Source organism: Manduca sexta, chromosome 19 (genome assembly GCF_014839805.1).
Source record: "Manduca sexta isolate Smith_Timp_Sample1 chromosome 19, JHU_Msex_v1.0, whole genome shotgun sequence".
In the NCBI taxonomy this organism is placed as follows: Eukaryota; Metazoa; Arthropoda; class Insecta; order Lepidoptera; family Sphingidae; genus Manduca; species Manduca sexta.
The window spans coordinates 7,502,654-7,523,299 of record NC_051133.1 but is presented as its reverse complement, the minus strand read 5'-3'; the positions used below and the strand labels follow the sequence as shown (position 1 = coordinate 7,523,299).

Sequence of the window (20,646 nt, the reverse complement as noted above, 5' to 3'; positions counted from 1 at the left end):
CGTCTTAATCCTCCATATCCTTCTGTAACTACAAAGCTAAAAGGTTTTCAGAGAATATACCTAGATTCTATGAAAACCGAGAGCTTTGTATTAAACAAAAGATTACACAATCAATCATATATCCACATACATTTCAATGAATCGATTTTGCGATTATGTTTGTGCACGGAAAGGGTGATAAACTCGTTTCTTATAATTAGAAATAAAGAAGAATTCGTTCCGAACTGCTTTACCGCGGTAAAGTTGCATTTTGTATTTATTTCGCTTTTTCAGCAGACTGAATTGTAAAATAGCAATAACACAATACTACCACGACTTTCACCGATTAAACAATTATTATAAATAGAAATATACATATAAATATTATATTATTTACTTAAATATATGTTACGAACGCCGCCGAATAAGTAATCGTATATTCTTCTATTCAGTTACATGCTACAAAGCACATTTACAACTCTTAATTAATCATTCATTTAGATATTTGAAAGGTACATACATATATCCAAATAAAACAAAAAACCAGATGCCAGTTAAGACTTCGTTAGTAATTTAATACTCAAATTGGAAGCAAGCCTTTGCAGTTTTATTATACTATGGTGCCTGATCTAGCCTCTCAAACACTATTTGATGAAATTACTACGAAGCTCACTTCCTTCTTATGTACCTTGCACACGTGTGGCTTGGTGTTGTCTTGGTATACACAAAACTAATCTAATTCCGGAAATCTCATTAAAAATATTTTTAGACATTTCATTAATTGGATTTATTGTTTATGAATTCATAATTTTATATATCTTAGTTGAAGAAGAAATTAATAATCAATTTATATTTATTATTAGTTGAATAAGAGCATTGTGAAAAAATTACTATTTTTTTTTACCTGTTTAAGTTTTTGGCTAATATAATAATTTGCACAAGTACGACACATGTAGGTATATATCTAAATGAAAACTACGAAACTCAATTACGCAATTTTGATTGGCAGAAAATGCAGCAGGCCCGTATTCATTAATGGGACCATTTTAATAACAAGAAAGACGTTACATTATATACATTGAATTATGACGAAATTAGATTTGCTGAACACGTTTAAAATTGTGTAGGGGGTAACATCGTATCGGAATCTGCACGCCATATGGGTGGTATCTTACATATATTCTCTTTGTAACTGACTTGACGGACAAAAGGTCCCCAAGAACTCTAACATCACCATTAGCACAGTATGTAAAATCGCAATAGAATTGTTTGTAAATAGAAAATACAAGAAATAACTTCATTGAACTAAGAGTTCGTTAATGCAGCAAGCAACTGTGCAAGCGATATCAAATTTAATATACCTAAAAAGTGTACTCACAATACCCTTTGTAAAATGTGTTTACAGTATTTTTTTAAGAAGGTTTTATTTAATATCGATATTCAAAATTATACAATAGTTTTTGCTCGCATCGAAATCCATACATTATTGTTGCCTAAATTTTACCGTTTACATAAGGCACGCAACGAAAACTCTGAAAAGGAATAAATGTTTCCCGTTATTGCAACATTTGTTATTGATGCTCCTTGATGTGATATTATATAACTTTAGCTTTCCTCGATAAATGAGCTATCCAACATTAAAAGGATTTTAAATTCGAACCAGTAGTTTTTGAGATTAGCGAGTTCAAACAAACAAACTCACCAGTTTTATATAATAGTATAGATATAGTATAGATAGATAATATTATAAATTTAGACGTCAAGAATTATTTTTAATATTCTTGCAAACTATTCAGTTCGTTTAAATTATTTTGCGTAGGTACGTTTTCGTTTCTCAGTACCCAGTCGATATGCAAACTCATAAGCTGGAATGTGAATCATTAGAGACGAATGATCTATACATACTGTGTTATGTGTTCTACTTTCGTTCCATATAGGGTGCAATCTTGCATCTGGAAATACCAGACGGCCACATTTGAGTCGCCTTATCGCCTGTTCATTAAGCTAAATACCAGTTAAATCTAGAAAGTACATGAAACAAACTGATCTGCAGTTACTACAAGAGTTTATTGGTGTGTATATTTAAATTAAATGATAATATTTAATGGGTATCATTGAAAGGATTAATAATTAGTTAAATATATACTTCTGCAGTAAAGTACTGTATGATTTTTTTTAAGCTGAAACAGTAGATGAATTTCGTATTTACCAATGAGAGATTCTCTAGGTAAAGTAAACGTGGAAACATGCACAGGACGTTTGATAGACAACTTCATAACACCTAGAATCGAACTCGCTTTGTGTATCTCGCTTTGTATGTTTCGGCAAAATCAAAATATCTGAACATTCATTCCATCTCAACAATAGTAAACGCAAAAGAACATGTTTTTTACACTAAAAACAATTCGCTAAAACACAAAAATCCTTTTAGCAACTTTTTTAATGATTTTTCTCAAAAACCTTTTCCTTTAAGACGTATGCATGAAGGAAGTCGTTAATATACGTCGGCTAACCACATCTTGCATTCACGATAAGGGCTTATCCTTAAGGTTTCCTTTCTTTTGTAAGCGCTACTACCGTATGGAGCATATTACCTTGTAAGAGAAGGGATCCAAGCAGCAACCGTAAAAGGTATAAAATATTATGAACTATGATTTTTTTAACGTGTTCCTGAATTAGGGAGTAATGGAACGTAATATTGGAGACCAGTTTTTAACGTTGCTAAGATGGGAAATTCAACGAATATGGCAGTACAGCATATGTTATTAGGTTTCATAGCAGAGGAAGAAAATGTTATTTGCTTTTTTTTAATCTTGATTTTCAATTTATTTTAAACAAAATAAGGCTTGACACTTAATCGTAAATATATTTATTTTTATGACTTTAAATCAAAAGTAACATATTTATGAAATTTTAATAAATAGTTGACTCATTCATAAAACATTCTACAGCTTTAAAAATTTAGTCTTCTATTGTCTACTCTGTATTTGTAAGATTTTCGGGTGACAACCAAGACGAAAGGGATACGTAACTGACACAGTAAAAATGTTTATTTTAGAATAATGTTACTGAGCTATAGCGTTACTAAAACATTTTTGGTATGTCAACAATATTTATTTTTGTTTCTAAAGATGTGTTGCATAATGCAATTGTGTAGGTACTATTTATAATTTTATCACATATATATATTTATATTATATTAAGTAAAAAATCGAGAGAATCAAAGTGGACTCATCCATACATTGTACAATTTGTACGCATGGAGGCATGTAATTGCGGTCCTCGTGTAGCATTGATATGCGGATGACATTTAGTATACAATACCTTCCGGACCAATATTCACGCTTATCCAGTACAATTATTTAAAGGCAGAATATGTGGTAATTGGGCGTCAGCCAAAAGTAAGTTGGGTCCTTACTATTTCTCGCAACACAAATATGTGTCTAAATATGTCTAATTTAATTTGAAGATTGTAACATCGTCAATGAGTTTGTTATTACGTCTTGCATTGCGTGATCGACGCTTTTAATTTCTAATAAAAGCTTTATAGTACCTTGCATTGTATTGTTTTTGTTTGTTTCTGAAAATGGAAAATTTCTCCGGTCAATATTGATAAGTCTCTTCCTCATTTCCGGGTCTCAACTGTGCCGATACTGGACTTACGATTTGCTATCATGCTTCATAAATAAAGGCACAAATACCGTGATGAAGTAATTAATATCAACCACTTTGACAAATACTAACGCTGTTAATTAGGTACAACTTAGCAATTATAAATTAAAAATATTAAGGTTCCAAGGAAATGTCAATGTTTTGTACTTTTTTTTAACGTTCGTAGGTGTAAGTTTTTGAACAATGTCACACGAAAATTAGAATAACGATTATCAAATTTTAGTATGACATTAAAAAATTGCTTTAATTCGTTTATTTTTAACAAGGAAAAGCTTTTAAGCTGTTACATTAATTTCTTGTAACAGTCTCATACTTCGATTAACATTTTTCTGGAACACTCATTTATTATATGCCATAGGCACATTAATAACATATTTTAAGGAGTGGTTATTTTCTATAAGCTATAGAAGAACTGTTGAAGCTTACTGGTTTACATATACTAAAGAAATGTACCAAAAGCAACCCAAAAATTAACTCACAGAGAAAAATCTGTTTATACTTCGCAGATAAATAGTTTTAAAATACTTACTTACTAGACTACTTACTTAAAAGACGTTTATTTGCTTATAAAAATGGAATCTAAACAATAGATATAGGAATAGCGTAATTGCTCAACTTCGAGCAAGCAAATTAACAAACTAGAATACAATATGAAGAGCGTGCGGTGAATAGGGTGAGAGAGGTCGTTCATACAAACATTATTGAGTTTCTAATACGCCTTTATTTGTTTTTACTGTTCACGTGTGTACAATATATTGTACATGCATGGACAATGCATACGTTTCTATTATTGCTATATGTGTTGTTTTGTATTTGAAGTAAAAAATCTGTGTAATTTTACAATATAACTTTAAAATATAGGAAATTACGAGGCGTATTCTGCTATGATCATTCCTTTTTTCATGTCTTCTGAAAATGTTTAATTAATGATGCTAGTTTTAATTTCATAATATTTTGTAGACAATAGCCATCACCCCGGTCTTACTTATAAATGCTTATGGACTCGTAGAAATAATTATTTTTACGTTTTAAAACAGATAAGCCTTCGCAGAAAATATGTTTATATTGTTATTGTGTTAATATTTAATGTTCATGCGCCATTTGGGTATGATCGAGAGAAACGGGATATGGACGGTCTCAGATGTTGATGGATGTGGTTTATTTTTGTTACATGTAATATAATAAAGGTCTGCAAAGCATTAGCAATTTCTCTATTAGTGTGGATGTTCATAGTCAGTGGTAATTATTTACCATAAAGTAACCCACGGCTTCGATTGCCTAAATGTCTACTTTCGGTAAATATAGCAGACAATTTATTCAATTCAGTTAGTTTAACGCATTTCAACTATAGACACATTATTATTAAACGTATGGGCGTTGTGATATAATATTTTTCACACACACACATACACACATACTCACGTCTGTTATCCCCGAAAGGGACAGCGCAACTGGTGCTCCCACTTTCCGAGGTGAGTATTCCGTCTCATTATGTGATAGGGGGTGAGCCTATCGCCATATCGAGCACGAACTCCAGACATACCCGATCCGGTGATTGTAGCCGAGACCTAAGCACTGCATTCGAATCGTAATAAAATGACTCGCCCAAGACAGTCATATTATCGTATCGGGCAGTAAAATTTTGTGTGTATTTTCATATTATTAAAAGTTATTCTTACAAATTCCATGACTTAAATTATTACGCAATAAAAATAAAAACTTCTATTTGAGGAGTTGCGTTTTAAAGTTTCAACAGAAAACAATTGCAGTTATGTTGTTACATTATAAAGTAATTCAAAATTGGTACTTATGTTAGGAACTCAAGCGATTTTTATTAAAATAAAAAGAAATATCACTGACTACATCTGTAATATAAAAATATATCTATACTTTCACAAACATTTCATAAACCAAACGACCGATACGACTGTGAATGAGCAACTGCTCGCTGCCAATTACCGACTGCCGACTACTGACTGACCATTGCCTCGGTCTGTCAAACGCTCAGTGCCTTTATAGCAAAAGGTACCACAAATACCCTCATAAAAATATTTTTACCCCAACACTTAAATATATTGTATAGCATTGTATATTGTCGAAACTCGGAATGTTGACATTGTTTTCAATTTTTCTCTGAAATATAGTAGTGCAAATGTTTACACTTTATATTTCCGGCTCAAATGTTTTATAACTAGAAGTGATGTTTTTTTTTAAGTTGACACACAATGATAACAGCTGGCCAAGTGGATAACAATTAAATAGGTCCCATAATTGTATAACCAACAAATGTATATTTTGTTTATAGAATAAACTAATCTATGTTACTTAGGATATTTTATTTATACAATGAACGTATCTTTAATATAATGCTAAAATAAAAAAAAAAACGAATTTAATCGCGGATTATTGGAATTATAATTTTCTTCCTGAACCCAAAACGAACGGTTACCAATTTTCAAAATATTAAGTGTGGGCTAATTCTGCGTAGATAGGACCGTCAACAGCTCAATAAATAAAAAAATGTATGATTATAAAATGAAGATTGATATTGTAACTGAATGTTTGGAAGACTGACAGCCCAATTCCCCCGTAAATATTAAGACTGCAGTCTTCGAAACGTAAGAAAAAGGATAAAATTATGATATAAAAAGCCCCGACAAAATCCAAAAAAATAATTTATGTCAATGTCTAACATTCGTGTAAACATAAGAAATCTTTACTTAATATAATTTGTATAAAATATATATACGGCGATAGCCTAGTGAGCGGCGATAGCCTAGTTGGGTGTGGAACGGACTGCCGAGACAAATGTCCACAGGTTCAAATCCCAAGGGCACACACCTCTGACTTTTCTAAAAAATCATGTGTGTATTCTTTGTGAATTTATCGTTCGCTTTAACGGTGAAGGAAAACATCGTGAGGAAACCTGCACATCCGAGAAGTTCTCTATAGGAATTTCGAAGGTGTGTGAAGTCTACCAACCCGCACTAGGCCAGCGTGGTGGACTAAGACCTAATCCCTCTCAGTAGTAGAGGAGGCCCGTGCTCAGCAGTGGGCAAGTATATAATACAGGGCTGATATTATTATTATTATTATATATATACAGAACGTCATCCCATTGTAAAATTTTATCGATAGCAATCAACTAAACAAGTTCACTAGATATAATCACGCCAATATCAAATTGAAGGGTGATTTCTCTTGATATACGTGTCGTCGCACTAAACAAAGCTGCATAATAGTTATCCCAGAAGGCAATGATCTTGTTTTAATCTCCTACAGATTAGTTTATAAAAGATATTTCAACACTTTTGTAAACAACTGGCATTACAACTCATCATTTCAATAACTTTGAATATGGTTGATAAAGTTCAAACTATTGTAGAGGCAACTCAATAGCGGATTTCCACCAAGCTAACGCATATCAGACAGCTGAAAGGCTGTTCAGAAAATAAAATTCAATGGTCTTCATATAGCTCCTATAGCAAACAGTCAATACAATAAAACAGGTAATAACGATGCTCATTGAACTTCAATGTTCACTGTTATTCATGGAGCTATATCAACAACATATCGCAAACAAACGTTAAGAAAACTATAAAAAAATTAAAAATATTGTACAGTCCTCCGTCTAACATTATTCTAAAGCGCCAATAACATATCGACTATACTATCGTTAAAAACATGTATTTTTGATGTTGTTTTCGCCATGCCTCACTCAACAACAGTTCAGTTTTAGTTCCGTTTGTTGAAACTCTTTGACCTGTCAACAACCTTTTTGTACTGACTGTAAAATCAAATTTCAACTCAAAAGGAATCCGGATTTCATCTCAAACTTGTCCAATCGAGACGAAATTTTGTAATGAAGTATAAAATCTTTACTGTTTTGGAAACTTTGAATGCTTTCCAAGCGTTCTTTTTATTAATCTCATTATTAAGTTTGATTTAATCCGGGTATTAGTTCTTAATAAAATTAATCCGAGCACTTGGGAATCGTCTTAGTCCTCTTCGCTGTTAAAGTTAAAAATATTGCGCTCTAAAACTTATTTTAATGCTAATTATTCTTTAGAGCGATTATAGTATAATAACGAATGAAGAGATTAACTAAATTAGTTCTAATATCAATTTCTTTTAACGAATCCTTAATATTGGAAATACTAACTACTGGCAATGAAGCTCCAAATCTATTTTAACTTACAAATTTCCTAGATTTTCCAGAAATCGTGAAAAAAATCGTCCATGTGCAGAAAAATTGCGGTTAAGTAAATAACTCGCGTCTGCAGATGTGAGACGTTGTAAATTCCATCACGATGAATGCTGATAAAAACGTTTGGAACTCGGCACCAACCAACTCAAAGCGGTTCTCTAAATCGCACACAAACCTACGAGATCCACAAGACACGACAAGCGTTTTGTTTTAATCTGAAATAGAAATGTCTGTTGTGTTCTGATTTACGTAATTTTTTGTGGTTACATTTTCTTCGGAAGAAATATCGCGCACTTCGCAATCTGGGACACCTAGCTTTTTATCCGTATCCCATGAAATATAACAGATTACAGAATATTTGTCATCGCTTTGTTAGAAAATTAGATTATTTAAAAAAAATATATGATTTCTCTGGTTAATATTGATAACATGTTTTATGTAATCCAACCAACAATTCCGTAACTTATAATCGAATATTGTGTTTAAGTTTGTAAGGACCATCGGATCTCTTCTGATGTACACGGGTTACAAATATAATTTTTTGTTTGTCTTCCTTATGAAAATCAATTTATTGAATCAATTACGCTATATAATTTCGTTTGATGGTCACATAAAAAGTTTATGCCGCAGACAATCTGGTTCCCAAAAGGAGCATTTGAATGTATCCAATGCCACACATAAACTTGTTATTTCATAAAAACATTACCCACGCTTTGGTAGATAAAGGAAAAAATACTGTTGTTTTCATGTAAGGGTTGCCATAAGTAATTTATAGACATAATAAGTGTAACACGGTGAAGCAAATTGGCTTTCCTCAGCGCCCTTGAACTCCTATAGCGTGTGTAATGGAGAATTTGTTGACCATTTATTTCACACTCTTACGTTTGACGTAAGTCGATATGAGAGGCTTTCATGTATCGCTTTCACTATATTCAGCAAAGTCAATTTTACCAAACAATAGTGCAATCAGTGGCGGATCAGAATAGAATGAAAACATGTTGTTACCTTCTATATTCATATGCACATCACGCGGCGTTGGAAATTCGATCTTATAACAATACACCCGCAAATAGATACTTTCGGCAATTATATTTCGAATGAGGTGTTTAGTTTTTAACTAATTTCCTTATTTTATTTTATTATTAATACAGATATACGAGTAATATTCAAATTAATTTACTGATTATGTACACAAATAAGTTTTTCAACTCAATACTAAAATAAAATCAGTTATTCACATACACAATATCATCAATATACAAAACAAGAATACCCAAAAAGATGAAAGCTAATTCGTTGATATAACTGCAATCTGAACTATTATTCTTTGGCGCCAGAGCTTAACTAGGCGTTAAGAATTTGATAAATAGTCCATCTAAGCCCTTATGTTCTTCGCGGATTTTCTTTATCCAATTTATTCATAATATTTTTTGTTCCGCAGGATTTTGCTGCCCCATTACCAGCCGTTTATTGTCCATACCGTTTTCTTTAGTAGCAAAGTATTAAGATCAAATCTTTAAACGAGAAAATGTTATATCTGACATATCAGTATAATATAATTTTAATGGAGGTAAAAATTTGGTTCAAAATTAATTATTTCAACTTGTCGAACTCTTTAGTTGTAATACAATTTATGTTAATTTAACCATTGGTAAACTTTATATAGAACAAAAAAATCCTTTTACAAACCAATTTATTCAGCTGGTTGATATAATTTTATTGTAAACTTGGTTATCGTTCGGAACGATGTAATTCTAACTTTGCTTTAGAAATATAAAATGAATTATTTAAGTCCAGACTGTCATGAATTAGAAAATGGGATGTCAAAAACGCTGTCGTCGATTGAACCGGTATGTCTGAGCCAAAACTATTCAAACTAGAGAAGAATTTTGTTTAATGTTTTCCATTAATCTAATAGGAATGTGCAAAACCTTTAAGCTAGGAAGAATTTTACGTCGAAAGTAAGAAATTATATTATTAGTTAGGAAAAAAAAAATAGTATAACCCCTTTTAATATGACTCAGCGATTCGCATATATTTACCATTGCCAATTACTATGACGAAACTGCAGAGTTAGTTTGGTTTCACACAAACTGGTATGAAAAAAATCGTATAAAATGTCTTTTAATGTTTTTTTTATGATAGTGACATATTGCTTACAATGACCTATTTTTTAGAAAATATTCGCGATTTTAATGACCGATAGAATGCCGCAACTCTTGTCACCCATCCTTTGTAATGTGCGAATCGTGTGTTAACTCTGTCACTGTGATTTAGGCACTATATACTGTATAAATCTTTTTAGATTGTATATATATCGTCCGTTTAGTACGACGTAATTTTCATTTCCCTTGGATGTCATTATTGATAGATTCTACTGTGTTAATAAAATAGGATGAACAAGGATATAAGTTTCAAGTATAATTATTAAACATATTGATCGACCGAATAATGATTTAAAATTATTTACCAATCATATTGAAGTAATGTGATTTTATCTATGTGATAAATACAACATAATCACTTTTTTCCTTTACTCCTCATTCCATACTTCTCAAAGAGTTGAAGTTAAATTACAAGCAAATACTAATATACTAGAACACAAAGAAATGTAGAGTGTACCCTACGTGGGGAATACTGGACGAGGCCGCTGAGATTTATTATTACTACATCATTAAAAGTTGTAATAAGAGTTTTGTAAAAGTTTTTCTTTCTATTACTCTTATACGAATAAAAATATACCATAACACCTATTTCACATACTTATGTATACTTTAACAGGCCAAAGGAGGCAATAACATGAACCTATGGTTTGCCTCACGGCGTTTAAATATTAACCAAACTATATGTAAATCGCCGAGTTTTGTCACAGGCCCATCGTGAACTGAATCGCCGTGTCGTATTTTTATCAGCTAAGCTCAAAACAAAATCTCAGCGTCCTAGCAATGTCCACGAATATAATTTGAATATTAAAATTAATCACAGAGGAAACGTCACTGCAAAAAACAGCCTATTTTGACAGTATAATAAATAGATATGTCACTAAACACCCCGGAATGGATTAGCAGCTATCTCATTGCCATTAAGCATCTCTTTCCACTTTACTGAACAAATGATTGATGTCTATTATTAATTTACGTGACTGTTAAAAAATAAGTAACCGAGGCATGACTAAAATAGTTTATTCTTTATTTGTAACACGCTGTTCAATGGTGATTTCAGACGCTTTTAAATTTTATGAATGCAGCTTTCTTACATCCCAACATATTTTGGAGATAAACAATACATTAAGCGTCGATTTAAAAAAATAACAAGTCATTTGTTTCAATAAAATTTTATTTCTAAGAAGAATTTTTATTTAACTTGAAAATATATTAATATTTTAAATTTAAATATCTAACTAAAGCAAATGTAAATATTGAAATCTATACAGTTCGACTTAAAGCTGTTACTTTAAGCCGAACTTTTCGGCCTTTATCATTTTAATTAGTCGTATATGTACAAATATAAAATCGACTGAAATATCCATAGACTGTCTAAATTAATAATACGTAACAGAGCCAACATACAGAAAAAATATGGCTAATAATTGATTTTTATAAATTGTAGAATGAACCTGATAATTCTGTAGTAGTAGCCACACTACAAATAATTCTCTGAGTAAGTTTGCGATGAAAATACCTTACGAGATATTTTCACATTACATCATATATAGGGTTTTAACTTAAAATCACATATAATAAAATTTATAACCTTTGTAAGAATGTCCGCTGTTGTGTAAAAAATTAAAACGAAGTTTCAGACAAAAATTGCGGGCCCATTGCATATTCAATTCAATTATTTGATTTTCAATTAGCTCTGTTTGTATTTGACTGCCTACATTAAGTACTACTACTTTAGGTATTGTTTAGATTGAACTTGTGCCAAAAAAAAAGAATATTTTGATTGGCACGAAGGATTGCTATTCATGTATGGCCTTGCTTATGTGACTTGCTCATTCATGTCGTTTTGTTTCATTCTGTTCATTGACATTCTGAGCATAGATAAACCAATGTTTGAATTCTAGACCATGTTCTTTTATACTATTTTTTATTGACGGATATACCCAAGTGATAATATTTCACCAGCATAATTATGATGAAATCGAAACTTGAACTATTAGTAGAATCTTGATCATTTTTTTTTTAAAACAACTCACACACTTACAATCTTTTATTTTCTTTAATATTAAATTAGATAGTGGGAAAATGTAAATAAAACCTGCATATCTACCAGAAAGAATATTTTAAATCTACATTACTTTATTATATTTCAATCGCCTCATATGATGGTCGGTATGAGTCGAGAAACGTAGCACTCAGAAAAAGGGCGCCGTAAAAGCCACTGATAGAAGCATGTCTGGGGATCATCTTTGGATACCAAAAAGAACGGATTTGAAATTCAATTGTCTGCTAAAGCGAGAGCAACAAAAGAATTCGCGCATGTAATTACCGACTATGAATGGGCAACGGAATGGAATGATGTCTGAAAACTTCGGCGCATCTCCAAATACAACCGTTCTGATTCAATTTTAATTTTTCTATCTCACATTTACACTCGTTAAGTCGAAGATGCTTGTTATTTACGCGGACTTCTTATTTCTATTTAACTTCACTATTGCTGTGAAGTTTTGGAGATAAAAATTTAAATCTCATTACAGTATAGTGCTTTGAGAAAGGGATCAAATGTGCAGAAAAGTTTTCAAAGAATACGTATCAGCAAATATGTCTTGATTGAGTTTTAAAATAGAAACAATTGAAGAACGAAAATCAAATTACCTTTTAATTACTGAAGAGAAAAGGTATTGAATACTAAAAGTCGTTTCAAACAGTACCTTTTCAAACTAAGATTAATTTGCAATCAATACTTATCTATATCTTTTGTGTAGGTACTCTGATAGATTAGTATGACTTTGTAATTAAGAAATACGATGTTGTTTGATTTAAAAACAGTAAACAATATGGCTTAAAATACCTTCGTTTAATCTTTTCAAAGTAGCAGTGGGTGGCACTTTTATAAACTTTCTCGACGGCTCCTTCGTTATCAGAGGCTTGTTAGTGATCAATAACTTGTTTGTGTAAAAATGCAGGATATTTACTGGTGCATTTATACATTTTTTTCTGAATATCTTCAACAATGATTTGTGAATTGCTCAATTGATATAAATCAATTTAATTAATAAACTATAATGGAGTACTTGTTTATTTACCAAATAAATTGAACTTCTTTGTTTCACGTACTCCTAATTCCGTGATGATCATACATAAATTGTATTCTATTGGAAATTGCAACCTCGTACCTAGAGTATTTAAAAAATATAAACAAATATATCCAGATTCCACGATTTATATGATAAATATATTACCGTTTAAATATATTTTCAACACATGACTTGATCGATATCTGGATGGAAACTATATATTATTGATAATGTAACATCCTAATACTTCCAATAGTACTTTGTGCCGTATGAGTATAGCTCAGATTCTAGCGTGAATTTAATTTAGTTCCATACATAAAAGCCATACCTGCAACACTAAAGGCCACTTACTAAATAATTTGCAGTGTGTAAGCACTTCTGTCCCAATATGAAGGGCGTAGGTAATATATTTAATGGGTGATAGAAGCCTATATAGGAAATTAGCTTTTGAGTGCGCTTTGCATGGAATTTGGTATGAAACAAATATTTAAAAAGTACGTATTTCCTTTTTAAGGTTTAAGTTACTTCATTTTATATTATTCTCATATCCTTATTTCTTATTTTAAAAATGGAATATTTGTGAAAATGTTTAAATGTTTGTATGTTAGAAGTAAGGTCAGAAACAGCTGAACGGATTGTGATGAAATTTGGTACACGGATCAATTTCTTCGATTAGCATATAGGTAATTTTTCCCAGTAATTTGGTCCCGGTTTAAATACCTATACTTTTTTAAATATCCTATAGATGCCGCCATGAATATATACGGTACCTAATTTAGAGACGTTTATAGCGGGAAAGGCTTTTCCGTGTGAATCCGCGGGCAAAACCTAGTATAAAATGTGATAGAAATCGGTTCAGTGATTTAGCCGAAAAGCGTAACGGGCAGAAAATATTATTTTTACATTTATAATATTAGTTATTATTATTACTATGAATGTTAGCAGTGATCATAGTATGATTCGAATGCTGTTCGGTGTCATGTAATTTTTGTTGTAGATTATGAAGTCTTATATCATTTATTAACTGCTCATTAAATCAATTGATCCACTATAGTAATTTAATTTTCCACCATTGAGAGTGCTTCTCATCTGAGACCCAGTCGCTTCACTTAATGTATGCACGGTTTGCATGTGAATACTGCAATCCTCTTGTATTGCTTCTAATTTATTTTCGATTCAATATGTTGGAATGTTTCGTAAAAGACAAGAACCCTATTTAATTTGCCGATTTATATTTAATTTATGTCTATTTACTTCCATATAAAAATGACTTAGAAATAAAATAAAATTAACAACTTACTAGATTTATTGTTTACCTGATATTATATGTAACTTAACAGCTAAGAAAACTTGCTAATTTATCAGTGGCATATGCTAATAATTTTTTACCAAGCTCATTGCAGCTAGAGAATTTTTTATGACACATATATACGCCGCTTGTCTGATGTTGTCTGATGATCCAGCTTCTGGCTTATTTCCAAGCGTTTCTGACCTGGGAATTGAATCTAAAATCCTGATGTAATACATTATTATACGCTTCTACTAGACCAAGGAGACAACCTTATGTCTAAACACAAAGGAACCACCCACCTACGCTGATGTCAACGCAACCACTTTTTGCCATGTGTATTCCGTTGTATGATGTGATAGGGGATGAGTCATCCCACATATTGGACCCAAATTACAGAATCCGGCCTCTAACTGAGTAGAAGAACCTAATATCACTTTTCCCGCCATTCGCACCCGAGGAACCTGTGCTATACTGTGCACGCAATAAAACTACGCCACCGAGGCACTAACCTTTATATGACTACTATATACGGACACGGCTAAATTATAAAATTTTCAATCTGTCTGCCATGTAATAAATATTAGCATCCAAACTTTCAGTCTACGCTCGGTCTTCGCACTAAATAGATGCCAATACAAGATCAATATCTGTCATATTTATCACGGGCCGCGACACATATTCTAGTGTGTATACCTGTTAGTTTTAAAATATTGAGATCTAAAAGGCCCCGCGAACATTTCCCATACGCCCATCCTAGGTAATTCCCACCCATACGCCGTTTCCGTCCCCACTCTCCACCGGAATTCTGCAGTTGCAAAGCCGGGGTTCCGCTCACAGGATTATCCAGTGTCGACGATAGGGACGCCTAGCAAAAAAAAGAACAATATTCTACGGTCAGTCGCAGGTTACATAGAGTCAGTTTAGTTTTAAAAGTTCTTTAACTTGGCTTGCCGCTTGGCAGCAAACTGACCAACACTAAAACTTGCTTCGAGACCGTTTCTCGACATTATTATGAACTTAAGGGTGGTCCGCTTCATATGTTGACTCGGTATTGAAATAAATATGTTTCATTTTAAACAATTTACAGTTGAATCTTGGATTCAGTTCCAAAATTCACATTTCAGGAATCTATTTTAACACTATAGCATTTTATTGTCCTCTAGTATCAAAAATCTTTAATAAGAAAGGTTTGACGACGTACGAATGGCTATATATTATATTTAGCAAATCCTATGTCGAAAGTAATAATATGCTCTATGAATCGAAACCAATGCCAACATATTTAAGTTTCCGAAATACGCCCACAAATACCTTTATTGTAACATTACCAACTTCGAATATAACTGTATGATATCATCTCTTAATATCAATACAATAAATAGAAGCCATAAATCATTTGAAGGTCTCGGGATTATTTTATGCATATACTTTGCCGTCCGGATCTCTTACGCATCTATTGGCCCAACATTTACCGCTTTCATTTTCGTAAATCTCTCTATTTACATAACAGTTAGCAAGTTTATGAATATTTCATGGAAACACAAAATGGGTAAAAACCTTGTAATTTAAATAGTACTTGGTTCCTTCTAAGATTTTGTGTGAAGCATATAATAATAATCTGGTTGGCACATACAACCTGTTTACACAAGTAGACGATTTCTGACTGACGTTAAACGACTGTGAACTTATTGCAGCAGTTCAATCTCACAAAGTGCGAGGCGTTATTTTTGCTTCCATAAGTTAGAGCGTCTTAATCATGCGGTGTGTCTGTCTGCGAAGTTACATTTACCTTCGTGAGTAATTCCCGTAACTTAGCTAATAGGTATGCTGACACGAATGACGAGTGCTTATTTATAAAACAGAAACATTACGTTTCAGGTACAAAAATGAGGACAACATAAGTGAGGTGTGATCGGGGAATATTTGCGCCTTAAAAATGAAAGTCCCAAATCGCAGCGACAATGACGCTCCGCCGATCTGACAGCTTACCCTCCCGACTCAGGGTTGTACCTGTCACTGTTGACCCTGAACCGCGCCCTCAGAAACGAGTCCCTGACTCCAGCACCGTCCCAAACTTCAGTGATACGCTTGCCCGGGAAGAAGTTATTGCCACTTGGAAGTCCCTTCAATCGGACGTCAAAAACATAAAAAATGGTTTTACCGCGAAAGGGAATCAGACGGACCGTCGAGCGGATAAAGAATCCATTACGCCCAATTTCATTCCCACATTCACATGCCACAAAAGAGATGCGCGGAGGAAAATCACTTATGATAATCGGCCAGTTGGGGTCACTTCGCGCGAATGCGATAAGGGCTCGTCATTCCCTTTGGACACAGGGCAAGCGAGCGCCATCGAGCGAGGAGCCAGCTCCATACGTAGACGAACGTTGCTGCAACGGTTGTTGTCATGGCGGACTCCATCATGCGACTGTCGCGAGAAATATGAACCAAAGTATAGGCCCACGCCACGGCTCAGGGCGGAAGACTTGCTATGCACGTGCGGTGCTAGTGCTAATCGCATCAATCCTCCGGACAAGTGCAATAATTATACAGAGCGAGGCCGCTCTAAAAGTGTAGGGTACGAGGCAGCACGGGAAGTAGCGCAATTCCGGCGGTTAGTGTTGTGTTCGCTATGTGTTCTAGAAGCATGTGATGTTTGAGTGCTATTTTGTATTGAGGTGATTTGTTGAGTTTATTTGAAGTATTGTGCTGCATCAGGTGCGCGAGTGCCGGTGCGACGGTGGGCGCTGAGACGGCTGCTGCATTGCGCGCCCGCGCCGCGCTCACCCTCGCCCGACGCTATTACCCCGAAGGTGGTTGGGGGTGGACCATCACTGTCGTCGGTACTATAGTACAAGTGCTATCACACGGTCTACAACTGGGAGGCGGCACGGGGGCTATAGCATGTACCGCGGCCGTCAAATATCGTGTTTCACCATTATATACGCACGGTAAGTTAATTTTAGAATTACTCCTTTATTCTAATATTTTATGTACACAAAAGCAGTTGTGATACTCTCAATACATACAAATCTCTCTCCGCCTACGATCTTATTATAATTTAAAAGTATTAACTACAATACCGTCTAGACTCCAGTGGATTAATTAAATCTATTATTATATTTATGAACAATATACAACTCCTTCTGACCTTATCGAAAAATATCATATTTTATATGGAATGTAAAACTGATATTTTATTTTTTAACCTATTAAACTGAAAACATGTTGGATGTAAACATAGTTTTCACATCTAAATGAATTATTCGTCGATATTTAAAGATTAATGAAGTGGGTACCAGCTAATTTATCATGTGGCGTTCTATAGAGGGCCTTTCACAAAAGTTCGTATCGGCGTGACGCGTTCATCCCTAGATCTCACTTTCCATCTGACGACGCAGATTGCAAAATGTCTAAAGCTTCGGATACTCAAGGGAGGAAATTTCTTCGTATTACTTACATTTTTTGAACACATTAAACATGAACAACGATATTTTAGCTTTCTCGTGTTTATGCTCCGGTTTGTTATGACTTTTATGAGAACAAATTTGACATAAAAATCCAGCGAGGCATATTTTCAAACAAATTCATTAAGTTATTGCACACATTTTTGAGAAACGTGAAGCTTTTATGTAATCTCTTTAAAAATAGATCCTTTTTGCTTTAGTCTCAAATTTGCGTAATGGAATATTTCTAACTAGCTTCCGCCCGCAGCTTCGCCCGCGTGGATTTCGGACTTCAAAAATGGAGGAGGTGCTCAATTTGTCGGGATGTTTTTTTAATGTATGGTGGTATGAAGGAGGTCCGATTGTCCGGTCTGGGTCTGATGATGGGATCCTGGTGAAATCGAAGGAAGCATATAGCACGATTCAGTATTCACGCGTGATGGCTTATTATTAGCGTATTTCATGTATAACTTTGGTGTTTCTAGGCCGATTTCTATGATTCTTTTTTATGGAATATTTAATAATGTTAACTTTTTTAATTAGGGATGACTGAGAGTGTTATAAACGTAAGAGTAGACAAATATAATGAGAAAGCTTCGAACTGCTAAGCTATCGGGAGTTACACGTGTTATTGTGAGTCAACCAGCCATAACCAGCTCAGGAGTATGAAAAATAATTGTACCAAGTTTCGTTAAAATCCGTCGAGTAGTTTTTGTTTCTATAACGGTTATATAGACAGACAAAAATGTTACTAATTGCATTTTTGGCATCAGTGTCGATCCCTAATCACCCCCTGATAGTTATTTAGGAAATATATTTCATGTACAGAATTAACCTCTCTACAGATTTATTATAAGTATAGATGAAGTGAGAAACATGTGTTCGTTTCGCTCCATATCTAGAACTAAATGAATTTGCTAACAAATTGAGTAGAGATTCGTTACTGATTATCTAAGAATCAGTTTCCAAATTAATGTATTTATCTGATTTTTTTAATCTAGTGTAAATATATAAATCTTGATTACTCATGAAAATAAAATTAGTATCCTATTGGTAAAGCTTTTGTTGATAATTTTTTTTCATGTTTAATGTTTATCCATTCTCGTCAAAATGATAAGAATTGGTACTTTTTTATTGCATTGAATGACGAGACGAGCATGCTGTTCGCCTGATGGTAAGCGATACGACCGCCCATAAACATTAGAAACACCATTAAACACCTTGAATTACAAAGTATGGTTTGGTATTACACTGCGCGCGCCATGCTGAGACATGAGATGTTAAGTCTTATTATGTCCAGTAGTTGTACTGGCTACAATGTCCTTTAAACCGGAACACAACAGATTACACACAGCTGCTTAGCGGCAGAAATAGACATTGTGGTGTTACCTACCAGGCGGACTCTCACATATGAGATACCTACCCCCACTAGAGATACTTATTGTAAGTTCACTTAAAACATATTTTAAAAGAAGTCACTCCATATACATATTTTATTTATGATATGAACGGGCTGGTCCGACTAAGTTTGTACCATTGTTTCAAAGAAAATCAACGCTACGTGGCAGTGGAATGTTGCGTTTTGTATGACGCCTGAGATTTCTAAATAACTTATTTTTGCATGCTTCAGATATAGTTGGTGTTTTGAGCTGTTCTGTTTATTCTACGTTAGATGATCTATTTGTTCCTTTGTAGGTATAGGCAGAAGAAAAGGAGATAATATTTTTAAATGGAAGGCTTTCTGTAATTTTTACAATTAACAAAACAGAAAGGCGAACTCGACAAATCAAGACAACATTGTTTAGTCTAAACGTGTTATCTTCGGGTATTGCTTAAATAAATCAAACTGCCAATACCAACAAATCACAGTGTGTTCGAATATTAAGAACGTGACGCGAAATCCCGTGACAAAGGCCGTGTTTAACTAAAAACTCTCGCTTTATATTCGAGCCAGATTTGTATTCAACGCGCTTCCCTCCTCTGTAATAAAATAGCTGGATGTAAATTAATAGTGTAGTAAAATGTATAGTTTAATGTAGTTTGCACTAAACTATCGTTGGAAAAGTTTATATTTTCTAACTGGGTCTAAAATTAACCTAATAATATCGACATATACGTTTGCGTATGTATCCACTGTTCTGAACAACAAAAACATCTTGAAAGCGTGATGAAGTGAAACGATTTGTTTATAAAGATACCTTCTGGTGCAAACAAATACGTTGTGTACAAAACCTTGAATAAAGAGTTATTGGTCGGTAGCTCATAAATTAATTTTAGCATCATATAACGATATTATACTAAGTTATAGGCCTACATTGTGAGAGGTAGGTGCTTTCTACGAGTAGATACGTAGCAAAAGAAACGCTTGGCATACAAAAAAGGTTTATCCATCAATCAATGTACCCTTTGCGCCGTAATCGCAGGGACAAATGTGTAACAAATTGTTATATATTTCGTGAATAGTATACATATTAAACAATAGTTGGAAGGCGGTGAAATGTCAATATTTAATTGTAAATGCTGTCGACACGGGCTGGAGACCACGAAGACTTAGGTTCTAAACAAATAATTCTTTGTATGATGATACCTTTTGTGAGTATTTCTACGATCGGCCCAACTTCAGGTGCTTCAGATATGGTTGTACCCAGTTAGGCGGTTTGTGTTTTGTGCCAACACCTCAGTGTATTGGAATAACAAGGAATGGAAAAAGAATCCATGCTGAAATCTGTCAAACATTTAAAACAACCGACTACTTTTATATCTTGTATTTTTTGGTCTGTTTCACGTCTCTGTCGCTATAAACGTGTCATGA

At 33.5% G+C, this 20,646-nt stretch overlaps 1 protein-coding gene across 1 annotated transcript in view; it reads left to right on the top strand.

Annotated features, from left to right (window-relative positions):
• Positions 1-20,646, top strand: part of LOC115444004 (monocarboxylate transporter 10) — a 109,047-nt gene that overhangs the window by 6,949 nt on the left and 81,452 nt on the right. Inside the window, exons 2-3 of the mRNA XM_030169609.2 lie at positions 16,267-17,002; positions 17,107-17,339. Coding sequence (XP_030025469.2) covers positions 16,350-17,002; positions 17,107-17,339 — 886 coding nt within the window. The 5' untranslated portion in view covers positions 16,267-16,349. The remainder of the gene's footprint in view (positions 1-16,266; positions 17,003-17,106; positions 17,340-20,646) is intronic.